Source organism: Denticeps clupeoides, unplaced genomic scaffold, assembly GCF_900700375.1.
Source record: "Denticeps clupeoides unplaced genomic scaffold, fDenClu1.1, whole genome shotgun sequence".
Lineage (NCBI taxonomy): Eukaryota > Metazoa > Chordata > Actinopteri > Clupeiformes > Denticipitidae > Denticeps > Denticeps clupeoides.
Genome location: NW_021630015.1, coordinates 346939 through 360964, shown reverse-complemented (window position 1 = coordinate 360964; position 14026 = coordinate 346939). Strand labels below are relative to the sequence as shown.

Here is a 14026-nt window from a genome sequence, read left to right as displayed (position 1 = left end):
AATCGTTTTTTGAAAATATATAAACATTTTATGTTCAAAATGTAATCTGCATATAGGTAATAAATAAACCTAAACTTCACTCTTACTACATGCAGAACAATGCAATTACAAAGACAACAAAAAGGGCAGCAATGTTCACCGAAAGAGCCTGGCAGTATTAATGATGAGCCTGTAGCGTGACCGCTCATACATTTATATATACACGTTTATACAAAGCAACAGGTATTTGCGTGGATTTGTAGAGAAATATAGACAATAAAGTGTACACAATACATTTTACAGACATGTTTTATATTTAATATTAAAAGCGAACATTCATTTAACGATAGACAGGGCAGGTCCATACACAGAGACACTTTGTATAGATTTGTCAAAACTGCAATATTTACAGGGTGTCGGAACAGAATCTGTATGTTTCTTATTGTTTGAAGGTGGGAAAACAGATACTCTGGTCTGTAACACGAATAACGTTATTTACACAAGATGATGAATAAAATGTAACTTATGAAATGTAAAGAGAAGCTTGGTTGAGTGATCTTGGAACCCCGTCCAGATATGGCAGCGGTATTAACGCCTGTTTAAATGTATGTATTATGATTATTATGAAAGAAACAAATATATTTAGACAATCAAAAATATTTCACTAATTCATGCCGCCATACTCAATACTGTTAAGCCTCTCCCGATCTGGGTTCAATCGCAAGAAGAACTCATGCACATGTACCCTTATTATGTCCCCTAAGTAGTGGGGTGTTCGGCGCCATTTTGGACAGTTCCAGCAATAGGCCCCTCCCCTTCCTACAGGCTTGCATCTGAACATGTGACAAGGAGGCCACGCCTCTTGACGTCACGTACGGCAGGATTGGGACGGAGCTCCGCTGCTGGAAGCGCCGTTCCCGGTCCCACCTGTGGACGTTCCCGTGGACGTTCCCGTGGACCAGATTTCCCCTCGGACCCGGACCCGGACCGATATGGTCTCCCCGGGCCCGTTTTGCCCCTGACTTGGAGTTGAAGCGGCGGTGACCGAACTTTCTGGAGAGTTTCCTGGCGTCTGAGTAACTCTGACCCGGGATTCGGGCCTGGTTCTGTTTACCTTCACGTCAGGTAGGAACACGGCGCTTCTAGCGCGTTTCTCTCAGCACCTTCCTCTCGATTCGAGTCCCTCTCGTGTCCGACTTCCAGAACGGAGATGTTCTTCTGGCTTGTGCAGGATTCAGATGTAGATGTGATGTACGGTCGTGGCCAGTCCTGGATTTCACAAAGTTCGCTGCTTCCGTTTGTATTACGGCTGCTTCCGTTTTGTATTACAAAGTCCCTCAAAATTAACTTAACACCAAAAAAAAACATTTCCACTGGAGACCAGCCTGCCACAAAAGGGCCTGCTGAGATCATTTCAGTGCTCCTCTCAAGTGAGAACGTGAGTGAGGGTGTTGAGGAGCACAAGGCTGGAGATCCTTCTGCTGGTTGAGTTAGAATAGCAGACTGGATGCTTTAAAAGGAGGGTGATGGCTGAAATCGTCGTTCCTCCTCTGTTACCATGGTTACACATTCAGTCATCATTGTGTTGCATAAAAAGTGCTTCACAGGCAAGAATATCGCTGCTACTAAGATTGCACCTAAATCAACCATCTATCAAAAACTTGAAGGAGAGAAGTTCAACTGTTGTGAAGAAGGCTTCAGGGCGTCCAAAAAAAAGTCCAGGAAGCACCAGGACCGTCTCCTGAAGATGATCCCACTGAGGTGCCACCAGTCATCTGCACCCACAGTGAGGAGAAGACTTCTGGAGGATGGCCTGGTGTCAAGAAGGGAAGCAAAGAAGCCACATCTCTCCAAGAAAAAGATCAAGGACAGACTGATATTCTGCAGGATGTACAGGGATTGGACTGCTGAGGACTGGAGTAAAGTCAGTTTCTCTGATGAAGGGGTGATGATTGTCTGGAGAAGAGAAGGTGAGATCCACCATCAGTCCTGTCTGGTGCCAACAGTAAAGCATCCTGAGATCATTCATGTGTGGGGCTGCTTCTCATCTGAGGGAGTGAACTCACTCACAGTTTTACCCAGAACACGGCCATGAATAAAGAACGGTACCAAAACAAGGGCCAACGTTGCAAATATGGACTCATTTGCATAAACTTGATGTAGTCGTCAATAAAAGCGGTAAAAACGCTGAAGCAGCCAACTTCCAAAACCAGTACTGGTGTAATTTTCTACATTTTGGCCACGACTGTATACGTGCGGTTGTAGGTTTGCACTGTAGATGTGGTCGGTTGGGCGTAGGTGGGTTGGCTGCAGGTCTGTCTAGATGCATGCTGGGTGAAATCCAGTCATCCTGGATCAGTTTCTTCTCTGCCAGTAGGATCCCGTGTGTAGGAACATGCAATAGAACTGAGGGAACGTCGGGTAGATGTTTCTGTGTCTTTTCAGACTTGCAGGTGTAACATGTCTATCCTTGGACTGAAGAAGAAGCAGCCGAAGACTTTTAAAGTCAAGGTGATGACGATGGACGCTGAGATGGAGTTCAGCTGTGAGGTACTGCAGCTGTGGGCCGCATCTTCTCCCGATGGTGCTCTGTAGTCTAGTCCAGGTGTAGACTGTTGTTCCTGCTTCTCCCGCCAGGTGAAGTGGAAGGGGAAGGACCTGTTTGATCTGGTGTGTCGGACCATTGGGTTGAGGGAGACCTGGTTCTTTGGTCTGCGGTACATGGTGAAGGACACCTACGCCTGGCTGAAGCCTGACAAAAGGGTGAGTCTCCGCCCAGTGACTCCATGCTGACCCTGATCTCATTAAGAAAGATCTACTGTATAGTCAATTTAGCTTTAATTTATGTTCATTGTCTTCATTATCTGCTTGACAGGCTTTTGCAGGTTTGGGTGTGATCTTTCTCCTCCAAAACTGATCTTAAATCAACATAGATATCATCATCATCATCATGGTGGGCTTTTTTTTTACATGCTATTCACTGTATTTTTGTCTTCAGGTCTTGGATCAAGATGTTCCGAAGGACTCCCCAATAACGTTTCACTTTCTGGCAAAGTTCTTCCCTGAAAAGGTTGAGGATGAGCTGGTTCAGGAGATCACACAGCACCTCTTTTTCCTGCAGGTGAGAGATTTATTTCTGTTATTACTCCTTTCATTAACATGTCTGAACTGGTGATGAGTTATGGGTGATGTTTGTTTCATGTTTTTTTTCTAGGTTAAAAAGCAGATACTGGATGAGGAGATCTTCTGTTCACCAGAGGCATCTGTGCTGTTGGCATCTTACGCTGTACAGGCCAAGGTTGGTCTGAGGCTTTGGGTATCTGCAATGCTGTTGGTGGATCTTCATTATCACTAACTGCTCTCTTTTTCTTCCTGCTCCTCCTCCTCAGTATGGCGACTATGACCCGAATTTTCACAAACCCGGTTTTCTAGCCCAAGATGAGCTGCTGCCCAAACGAGTGAGTGAAAGTGAGAGTTGTGGTCATGTGACTGGTGTGGAAAATCATGTGGTTGCTTGTGATTAGTGGTTGGTGTTATTATTTGGGGTGATTGGCTGGTTGTAACTGGTGTGTGTGGTGTTGGGTCTGTTGGATTTGTGATTAGTGGCTGATGATTCTGACTGGTTGAATGGTTGTGATTGGCTGGTTGTTACTGGTGTGTGTGGTGTTAGGTCTGTTGGATTTGTGATTAGTGGTTGATGTGATGATTCTGACTGGTTGAATGGTTGTGATTGGCTGGTTGTTACTGGTGTGTGTGGTGTTAGGTCTGTTGGATTTGTGATTAGTGGTTGATGTGATGATTCTGACTGGTTGGGTGGTTGTGATTGGCAGGTTGTTACTGGTGTGTGTGGTGTTGGGTCTGTTGGATTTGTGTTTAGTGGTTGATGTGATGATTCTGACTGGTTGTGGTTGTGATTGGCAGGTTGTTACTGGTGTGTGTGGTGTTGGGTCTGTTGGATTTGTGTTTAGTGGTTGATGTGATGATTCTGACTGGTTGGGTGGTTGTGATTGGCAGGTTGTTACTGGTGTGTGTGGTGTTGGGTCTGTTGGATTTGGGATTAGTGGTTGATGTGATGATTCTGACTGGTTGTGGTTGTGATTGGCAGGTTGTTACTGGTGTGTGTGGTGTTAGGTCTGTTGGATTTGTTTAGTGGTTGATGATGTCCTGACTGGTTGAATGGTTGTGATTGGCTGGTTGTTACTGGTGTGTGTGGTGTTGGGTCTGTTGGATTTGGGATTAGTGGTTGATGTGATGATTCTGATTGGTTGGGTGGTTGTGATTGGCAGGTTGTTACTGGTGTGTGTGGTGTTAGGTCTGTTGGATTTGTGTTTAGTGGTTGATGTGATGATTCTGACTGGTTGAATGGTTGTGATTGGCTGGTTGTTACTGGTGTGTGTGGTGTTGGGTCTGTTGGATTTGGGATTAGTGGTTGATGTGATGTCTGACTGGTTGAATGGTGGTTGATTGGCAGGTTGTTACTGGTGTGTGGTGTTGGTCTGTTGGATTTGGGATTAGTGGTTGATGCGATGAGTCTGACTGGTTGTGATTGGCTGGTTGTTACTGGTGTGTGTGGTGTTGGGTCTGTTGGATTTGTGTTTAGTGGTTGATGTGATGATTCTGACTGGTTGGGTGGTTGTGATTGGCTGGTTGTTACTGGTGTTGGGTCTGTTGGATTTGTGATTAGTAAAGTCCTGGCTGTGCTGAAGGTGGTATTTTGTTACTGTGTGGTTGTCTGTGATGATTGTGCTAATTTCCTCGTCCCTCTCAGGTTCTGATGCAGTACCAGATGACCCCTGACATGTGGGAAGAGAAAATCACGGCGTGGTACGCTGAGCACCGCGGCATTGCCAGGTAAACGCCTCTTGTTCGTAGTACTCGCTGTGCTTTGGGACTGATGGATGTCATTCTGGACGTGTTTCTGTCTAAAGGGACGAGGCGGAGATGGAATATCTCAAAATCGCTCAGGACCTGGACATGTATGGGGTCAGCTACTTTTCCATCACGGTATGTTCTCCACTTCTTTAAAAGCAGCACATCTAATGGCTATATGAAAATCCATATGAAATGTCATTTTGAATAGTCTGAGTAAAGGTAAAGGGGTGACCACCTCCCTTCCACTGTTCATAGCAAAACAAGCGTGACACAGAGCTGCTGCTGGGCGTCGACGCTCAGGGCCTCCACATCTACAGCCCCAACAGCAAGCTCAACCCCAACAAGTCCTTCCCCTGGAGCGGCATCCGCAACATCTCCTACAGCGAGAAGGAGGTGGGTGTCCACCTGCAGCAGCTCCGCCTCCAGGTCTCCACATGACCTTTTAACACGGCACTCTTTCTGCTGACAGTTCACCATAAAGCCGCTGGAGAAGAAGAAGGACGTTTTCAAGTTCTACTCGTCCCAGCTTCGTGTCAATAAACTGGTAAATCATCTCCACCTGATTCATCAGATTTCATCAACTGGCCCAACTGTTTATTTGTGTAAATTTCAGTGGTTTATGGAACGTAGAAGAGACCATTTGGAACCAGTTCTTGATTCCCATCTTCTTTCTGATTGGTTCCCGTTTAATTCAGATCCTGCAGCTCTGCATCGGAAACCATGACCTGTTCATGAGGCGGAGGAAGGTGGACTCCATCGAGGTGCAGCAGATGAAGGCCCAGGCCAAGGAGGAGAAAGCCAGGAAGAAGGTTCTTGTCCCGCTCCTGTCTCCATCTGTTGTAGGCACACCTTTCCCTGACCTCACCATGCGTCCCTGCAGATGGAGCGGCAGATCTTGGCTCGGGAGAAGCAGATGAGGGAGGACGCGGAGCGCGCCAAGGAGGAGATGGAGCGGCGGCTGTTCCAGCTGCAGGACGAGGCCCGCATGGCCAACGAGGCCCTGGTGAGGAACTCTCTCTGGAGAGTCCAGAGTCCTCCACCACCTTCACCCCAACGCCTCGGGCAGCTGTCTCAGGCGCGTAATTGAGTGCTGAAGGTGTGAATCTCCAGGGACTTCTCTGCTGGAGCTCCGCAGTGTGTGTGAGAGAGAGAGAGAAGGAATACATCCAGTAAAACGTCTTATACAGCGGAGGAAATTATTATTTGACCCCTCGCTGATTTTGTAAGTTTGTCCAATGACAAAGAAATGAAAAGTCTCAGAAGAGTATCATTTTAATGGTAGGTTTATTTTAACAGTGACAGATAGCACATCAAAAGGAAAATTGAAAAAATAACTTTAAATTAAAGATAGAGACTGATTTGAACCCTCTAACAAAAAAAGACTTAATACTTAGTGGCAAAACCCTTGTTTGCAAGCACAGAGGTCAAACATTTCTTCTAGTTGATGACCAAGTTTGCACACATTTTGGGAGGAATTTTGGTCCACTGGTTCTTCAGGTCCCTGTAACTACTGATCGCTCTGGATGAGGGCGTCTGGTAAATAATGTAAATGTATATCAATTTTGGGGTGCTAGTAGCCTAGCGGGTAACACACTCGCCTGTGAACCAGAAGACCCGGGTTCAAATCCCACTTACTACCATCGTGTCCCTGAGCAGGACACTTAACCCTGAGTCTCTGTCACTACTGATTGTTCTGGATAAGGACGTCTGGTAAATGCTGTAAATGTAAATGAACGCGTAAGCAGCAGGGGGCAGCAGCGAGTGGCCTGGTGGTCCTGGGGGGCTTCAGTAAGATGTTCAGTTTAACATCAGAGGAGGAAACAACTTGCGTCGAATCAGCTCGTCTTTAATAAAGACTCGTTCAGTCGTTTTTTTTTTACCTCATTACTGTACCGCAGGAAGGAATGTGAAGGTTTCTGTTTAAAGTCCCCTGAACAACGCTGATCTGTGATCTGTGCACACGTACCAGCTGCGGTCAGAAGAGACGGCCGACCTGCTGGCGGAGAAGGCGCAGATCGCGGAGGAGGAGGCCAAGCTGCTGGCGCACAAGGCGGCAGAGGCGGAGCAGGAGCGGCAGCGGCTGGAGGTGGCGGCGATCAAGACCAAAGAGGAGAAGCGTCTGATGGAGCAGAAGATGCGTGAAGCTGAGCAGCTGGCCGTCAAGCTGGTGGAGCAGTCAGAGAGGAGGTCAGGGGTGAACGGCGTCGTACCGCTGACCTTGGCGCGTGAGCGTGACGGTGACGTTTCTTCTGCACCGCAGGTCGAAGGAGGCAGACCACCTGAAGCAGGACCTGAACGAAGCAAAAGATGCAGAACGTCGGGCCAAACAGAAGCTGCTGGAGATCAGCAAAACCACGTATCAGGTAAAGCCATGAAAACGGGCACCGCCTCACAGTAGGACCGGGTGATATGGCCTGAATCGAATAAATGTGACAACCAATCACCTCACGAAGTGGCCGTCCTCGCAAGTCTCTGTGAGTTTTGTTGAACTTTTGCACATCGATTTGCAGCAGTTTCATTCAATCGTGTCAAGACCATCATGTAGAATGAGGGTTTTCTGGTGGAAGATTTCCATACCTGCCCTGCAGTAGTCATCGCCGAGTGGGCGGAGCTCAAGCTGTCGGACTTTACTTTCAGTTCAGTACCAGTCCTGACTGACGGTAACGAGGTGTTTTCAGGCCGCGCCCCCGCTGCGCCGGCCCTCCTGTCAGTCCGGACAGCGACGCCTCGGCTGATGGCAGCTTCCTCAGGATGGACTTTAAAGACTCGGACATGAAGCGTCTGTCGATGGAGATCGAGAGAGAGAGGTAAGTTACCTTCACCCAGACACCTGGCCACGCCCTCATTTCCCCGCCCACCTTTACCGATTACACGCTGTGTACAGGCTGGAGTACATGGAGCGCAGCAAACACCTGCAGGACCAGCTGAAGGAGCTGAAGTCAGAGATTGAGTCTCTGAAGCTGGAGGAGCAGCAGCAGGCGGGGCTTTACACCCTGCTGACGGAGCCCCGCCCCTACACTGAGCCCGCCTACCTGCCACACAGCAACGTAAGCGACGGACAGATCTCTCCACGCCCCCCTGAACACACACACACACACAGAGCAGCTGCTGGCGTCCCGTCCCAGCCGAGCCCAGACTGCAGTTGTTTTATTAAACAGATGAAAGTGCTCTTTTTTTTTTTTCCATTAAGAGCTCTTTTATTTGTGAGCTGCTCTTCAGACGCTACGCTGTTGCCAGGCAACTGAGTTTACTGTCACTCGGCTCTGCGTGTGAAGTTCAGGCCCGGAGCCGCTCTGCATGCGGCGGCGCATTCTCGCAGCAGATGAGTCAGGCGCCCGCGCCCCGCCATTTATCCACAGAGCCCCACAATCAGCCAGAACGTTCCGTAGCTCCCGGTTGCTCTCGCCATTCATCGCGTTCGTGGCGTCAGCCGAGCGTAGACCGAGCACCCGTGCTACACGGGTGTTCAGCACCAGCGTCTCGGTCCCGGGCCCGTGGACTCAGCCCTGGCGTGAACCCCGATGGAGTTCAGAAGGTTGCGAGCGCTGAAAGTTTGTAAAAATCGCAGCAGCATCCAAACTTGTGTGAGAAAATGCCGTCCAAAATGTCCTTTTTTTTTTAGGGGACGCAAATAAATAGTTAATTTGGTCAAATGCCTTTTCTGCATCCAGGGAAAGGACACGTCCATGGGGATGCTCGGGGGGGAATATTATATTAGACGGCGAATGGCGGTTTTTCATGAATCCGGTCTGGTCCTCAGATGTAATAATAGCCATGATATTTTGTAGTTGCCAAGAAAATGTTTTGTTAAAAGTACTTTTCTTCTTCATTTAACAGAGAGATTGAGCAATAGGAGGACATTTTCTTCTTCTTTCCTGCCTTTTGGAATAAGTTACATTGGCGTCATAAAAGGATGGCGGTAATTTACCAGATTTAAAGGAGTCAACTAGTACCTCACCCAACGGTCGGGGGAGCAAGGATGAAATGGTCTTCTAGAACTCCACAGGGAGCCCATCTGGCCATCTGACTTCCCAGATTGCAACGAAACTATTGCTACTTCGATCTCCCCCTTAGATTATAGGTTCTTCAAATGTTGTTCTATGTACTGAAGAAAGTGTAGGCATCTCCAAGTCGCTCAAAAATTCCTGTCAGTCTACTGTCCATAGAGTACTCAGAGTTGTATAAATGAAGGTAATAATCTGTTGTTAATGTTTCATTAATTCTTGAGTAATCAGATGTAATGGCTCCGTCCCTCAGTCTAATTTTGGAAATATGTAGTTTTGTCTGGACTCCTGGCCAACATCTTACTGGGTTTATCACCGTGAATATAGAACTCTACTAAATGTAGAGAGAAGATCCAAATTAGTTTAAAGTTCTCATTGTAGAACTCGGGCTCTTTAACTGTTTAGTAAAGTTGATCGATTTCTTTGAATTGACTTGTCATTTGTGAGCGTCATAGCTGCAGTGATATAATCTGTCCTATAATTTGCTCCTTCAGGAAACGCACAAAGGTTTTATCAGACAGCAGAGGGGAGTTAAGGTGCCAAGGCGAGGCATATCAGGCGAGGTCAGAGACAACACAACAGGAGCGCGATCTGAGATTTGTTACGGCCTTAAATTCACACAAACTAGTCCATGACGTACGCCAAATATCCAGAATCCTTACTCAACACACAGGGTTTAGAAGAAGAACGATCTAGCAAAGGGTCCATACAACAATTAAAATCTCCAAGTACAAGACGGTATGAAGAAATTCACATAGTCCAGATTAGGCGCGTATACGGTGGTCATTACCATGGTAAAATTGTATAGTTTTCCAAACACCACTACGTATCGGCCACTGACATCTGGAACGACGCTGACGCTGAAATGGCATATTTTGATCGACTCCCCTCATGCCTTTACCTTAACCGATGTCCCACTGGGACATCAGCCGAGAACTATCAGATCCCCGAATCACTTCCTTATGCTGCTTGAAGTGTTAGAAGATCTTCTTCCTCTTTACGGGGTGATCTAGACCTTTAACATAATGGACCCAGTATGTAAACTGGCGCTACAAAACTTGTTCCTGCGCGTTCCGGGCATTTCCCATCCAACATCTTCCTGTCTGGTCCACGTTCCAATTCTGTTATTTAACATTCCCGTATTCCATATCGCAGCGGTGCTCTAAGCATTAAACGTTCTCAACTTTAACTACAGACACGTCAGGAGTCGCTTGAGTGCAATGTAGCCTCAGACATGTCCAACATGCAGGACCGTACTCGGGATGAACAATGAGACCGATAGGCTGGTTTAGTGTTGGAAAGGTGTACCGCCCAGCCGGTGTGGAGGGGAGGTCAGACACGAACCTCCGCACCCCTTCAGCTGATTCCACCAAAGATGGTTCCAGTTCCGTCAGAACTTCCCTGTATTCCGCTCGCTGATGCAGGACCTCCCGGGCCGTAATCGCCCACTATTCGGATGCATTGAGCGCGGTAATCTGATCGGATGGGTCTGTGGTTTATAAGCGTTGGCTGTGGTCCTCCACCGTAGATCAGACCTCCTCCAGGACCGCTGGTCCTCCTTTTTACACGATTTAGTGCTTTTTCAGCCATCATACGCTCGAATGGGTGTAAAATTGTCGGAAATGATAAAAACAACATTTATTTCTTATACAGCCCATAATCACATACAGTACGTCTCAATGAAACCCCGACAGTTGACCCTTCACAAGGAATAAGTCCACTAAACTGTAGGAGAGAGAGAAAAAGAAAGGAAGAGATGTTGGGAAGGAGTGATGGAGAGAGGGACGACCTTCCAGGGTTCCAGTGCAGGGTTGGTGATGGTTTGTCCAAGGTGGAGAAGTTCAAAGTGTAGTATAGAGCATCTGTTCATATTTGGAGGTCCTGGACAGTGCCGAGACACTGCAGCACAGCACACGGTGAAACATGTCCTCTGTATTTAACCATCACCCTTGGTGACAGTGGGCACCAGGACAGGCACCCGGGGAGCAGTGTGTGGGGACGGGACCTTCATCAAGGGGACCTCAGTGGCACCTTTGCCACATCGGGATTCGAGCCCACAACCTTCCTTAACCGCTAGGCCACCACAGTCCAGTGTCATGGTGTACATTACGTGTCCATAATGATGCTACTGGTCCATTTGAAGATCCCTGAAGCTGTAGTTGTTACGGTGGTGGTGGCTGTGGTGACCCTCTGCTTATGGTGAAGTCAGCCAGCTTATGTCTGGCTGCTTGGGGCCCAAGTACGAGAGCTTCTGTCTTATCAGGGTTTAACAGGAGAAGGTTGGTGAGGATCCACTGTCTAATGTCCTTCAGACAATTCTCAGTTCTGTTCAGCTGCTGCCTCTCATCTGGCGTGGCTGAAAAATACAACTGTGTGTCGTCACACACTCGCCTATGAACCAGAAGACCCGGGTTCAAATCCCACTTACTACCATCGTGTCCCTGAGCAAGACACTAAACCCGAGTGTCTCCAGGGGGGGACTGTCCCTGTTAAATACTGATTGTAAGTCGCTCTGGATAAGGACATCTGGTAAATGCTGTAAATGTAAAATGAATCGCGTATTAATGTGGAACCGGCCAGGTAATGGCTGCACCTGCTATTGATGAAGGTGATCTGTGCCTCTCAGGACGTTGGAGTGGTGTAGGACACGTTCCCGCTGCTGTTTTGTCTGCAGCTGGTGATGTAACGCGGCGCGGCGCTGGGTGACTCCGTGTGTTCTCTCCCTCTGCTGCAGCGCGGCTCTGCCTACATGACTCAGATGGCCTACTTTGAGGAGGTGTGAAGGAACAGATCTTCAGCAGAAGACGGAGGCAGGAGGCGGGAAGACAGACGCTAACATACGCTGTGAGGATCTGCACCAAGCAGGACACACACACACTACACACACACTACACACTACACCCACAGGGAAAACAGGACAGGATCAAACACGTTCTCACCCACAGCCCCTCGCAGGCCGGCAGGCCGGGGGCGTGGCCTGGGTGGGGGCGCTGAGGTCGCCCCGCCCCCGACGCTTTAAAGGGATTCCCGGAAATAGCTACAAGTGTATATTTATAAGATGTTCTTTTAACGGCCGTGTACATTTCTGTACCGCAGCAGATCAAAGTTCCTCGCTACAATCTCGGAACCGGAACGCCGCGGAGTTCCATGTCGTCCTGACGACCTTTTCATTTCTCAGCTGCCAGGTTTTTTTTAACTGGATGCTTCCGTTTGTTTTTTTACACCATGTGCCTTTTAATAAAAAAGTATTCTTTTGTTTATATTCGAACAAAAATATATCATTTGCAATATTTTCCACCTTCTCCTGAATCCCACATTTTCATAATAACCATATTTATTATGAGATTACAGCAGCTGGTTTTTTAAGATGCGTGACTGAAGCAGCTGCTGCGTTCTTTCGTTGTTCCTCGGAGGTCATGTGACCTGTGCCGTTTCCTCATCACATGTTTGGACCTCAGCTCCAACATCTCCATGTTGGAAAATGTCGGGAATTCTGTGCTGATTCTGTTTGCTTGAATGTTACCTGCCTTCTGATTGGACGCTGCAGCTGTCTGCGGTGACCTGCAGCCCCCCCACCTGCAGGGCATGGCGTGGAGGACAGAGTGTGGTGACTCCACCCCCTTGGCCTGCAGCTGTGTGATGTGGTTAGATGAGTGTTGACAGTGGGCGGGGCTGAGTGGTGCCATCAACAAAATAAAAAGTGCCTCAGTTTTCAGTTGCCTCCTGGTTTTGCTGTTGTGTGTGGTGTGTGTGTGTGTGTGTGTGGTGTGTGTGTGTGGTGTGTGTGTGTTGGTGCTGTTATCAGAGTTGAGAGTTTTTTTTTTTTTTTTTTAGAGATTTACATTTACCGCGTTCACCAGACGCCCTTATACAGAGTGACTTACAGTCAGTAGTGACAGGGACAGTCCCCACCTGGAGACACTCAGGGTTAAGTGTCCTGCTCAGGGACACCATGGTAGTAAGTGGGGTTTGAACCTGGGTCTTCTGGTCGAGTGTGTTACCCACCAGGCTACTAGCACCACCGTTCTGTGCTCAGTCTGCTCCGTGTCTTTAATAGAACTCGTACTCGGATTAAAAACGAATATGAAATCGGTGTCACTTAGACACTTAACCCTGAGTGTCTCAGGGGGGGACTGTCCCTGTAACTACTGACTGTAGTCACTCTGTATAAGGGCGTCTGGTGAATGCTGTAAATGTAAATGTGACATTTTCATGAGTGAAATGATGGAACGTTGAGGAATTCTCTACAGAGTCGGACCCAGATCTGCTGAAGTTGGTGAGTCTTTTTTTTTTTTTTTTTTTAATACTGAATCTCCACAAAGCAGTAAAGTCTGGACCTCAGAGGGCGGCTGATCTGGATTTGCGGTCACGCCGGGCGGCTGGATCACGCCGTCGTATCGCCAGGCCCCGCCCACACGTCCACCCAGCTGGACTCCGCTGGGGAAGTGGGACGTTCGGCGGCGTTATCAGCACCAGCCAGCAGCTCCACTCGCTTCTCATACAGACACACACAGTGACTGCAGATAGTGAGTGTGTGTGTGTGTGTGTGTGTGTGGGGTGTGTGTGAGGGCTCCTTTCTGCCCTGATCTTCTGTCAGATGAAACGAGACTCTTTGAAGTGGATGTGCTGCACACTCGGATACGGAAGGCTGTTGGTGTGCGGACGCGTGCAGGATTGTCGAGGTTGTGTGTGTGTACTGACTGCGCCGTGTGAAGAATGAGGAAGTGTGTCATCCTTCATTGAAAACCAGCCCCTGTGTGTTGTGTGTGTGTGTGTGTGTGTGAATCAGCAGCCGGCGTTACAACCTCCCTCCTCCCCCGGCTGCAGCCTGCTGTCCTCGCTGTCATCTTCACCCTCCTCCTCCTCCTCGCCCCCCCGTCACTCCGTCTGCCGTGTCACAGGTCACTCTGAGTCACACTCCCAGCCGCAGCACCAATTACCCACAATGCACTGCACATCCCACCTCCTCAACCAGCACCTTGCAGCTGAATGTCAGTGACAAACCACCAGCTATCCACAACTAACCGAGTAGAAACTAGCCAACCAGAAGACCCGGGTTCGAACCCCACTTACTACCATTGTCTCCAGGGGGGACTGTCCCTGTCACTACTGACTAGTCCCTCTGGATAAGGACGCCTGGTAAATGCCGTAAATGTAGATCATGTCCGTAT

At 48.4% G+C, this 14026-nt stretch overlaps 2 protein-coding genes across 3 annotated transcripts; both read left to right on the top strand.

The window, feature by feature from the left end:
- The first annotated feature begins 830 nt into the window (after positions 1 to 830).
- LOC114780375 (merlin-like) lies at positions 831 to 7500 on the top strand. 2 transcript variants are annotated; one of them, XM_028967649.1, is made up of 14 exons: positions 832 to 1104; positions 2425 to 2529; positions 2617 to 2742; positions 2978 to 3100; positions 3194 to 3277; positions 3369 to 3437; positions 4748 to 4830; positions 4908 to 4983; positions 5107 to 5244; positions 5321 to 5395; positions 5547 to 5660; positions 5732 to 5854; positions 6821 to 7038; positions 7112 to 7500. In XM_028967649.1, the coding sequence occupies exons 2-14, from the start codon at positions 2440 to 2442 to the stop codon at positions 7224 to 7226; spliced, it is 1434 nt and encodes a 477-aa protein (XP_028823482.1). In that variant the 5' UTR covers positions 832 to 1104; positions 2425 to 2439; the 3' UTR covers positions 7227 to 7500. The 2 variants fall into 2 exon arrangements, with proteins under 2 accessions (XP_028823481.1, XP_028823482.1); XM_028967648.1 differs by having other exon boundaries at positions 831 to 1104; positions 6821 to 7500.
- A 48-nt stretch (positions 7501 to 7548) lies between these two features.
- On the top strand, positions 7549 to 12205 carry LOC114780377 (merlin-like). The gene is made up of 4 exons (XM_028967650.1): positions 7549 to 7658; positions 7736 to 7898; positions 11590 to 11699; positions 11952 to 12205. Exons 1-3 carry the CDS (start codon positions 7603 to 7605, stop codon positions 11635 to 11637), a joined length of 267 nt encoding a protein of 88 aa, XP_028823483.1. The 5' UTR covers positions 7549 to 7602; the 3' UTR covers positions 11638 to 11699; positions 11952 to 12205.
- The last annotated feature ends 1821 nt before the right edge of the window (positions 12206 to 14026 follow it).

Coding starts and splice junctions, on each gene's coding strand:
- LOC114780375 (XM_028967648.1), top strand. CDS start 2,440: ATGTCTATCCTTGGACTGAAGAAGAAGCAGCCGAAGACTTTTAAAGTC. Junction 3,101..3,193: donor AGCACCTCTTTTTCCTGCAG/GTGAGAGATTTA, acceptor TTTTTTTTCTAG/GTTAAAAAGCAGATACTGGA. Junction 4,984..5,106: donor TCAGCTACTTTTCCATCACG/GTATGTTCTCCA, acceptor CACTGTTCATAG/CAAAACAAGCGTGACACAGA.
- LOC114780377 (XM_028967650.1), top strand. CDS start 7,603: ATGGACTTTAAAGACTCGGACATGAAGCGTCTGTCGATGGAGATCGAG. Junction 7,659..7,735: donor ATGGAGATCGAGAGAGAGAG/GTAAGTTACCTT, acceptor CGCTGTGTACAG/GCTGGAGTACATGGAGCGCA. Junction 7,899..11,589: donor CCTACCTGCCACACAGCAAC/GTAAGCGACGGA, acceptor CCTCTGCTGCAG/CGCGGCTCTGCCTACATGAC.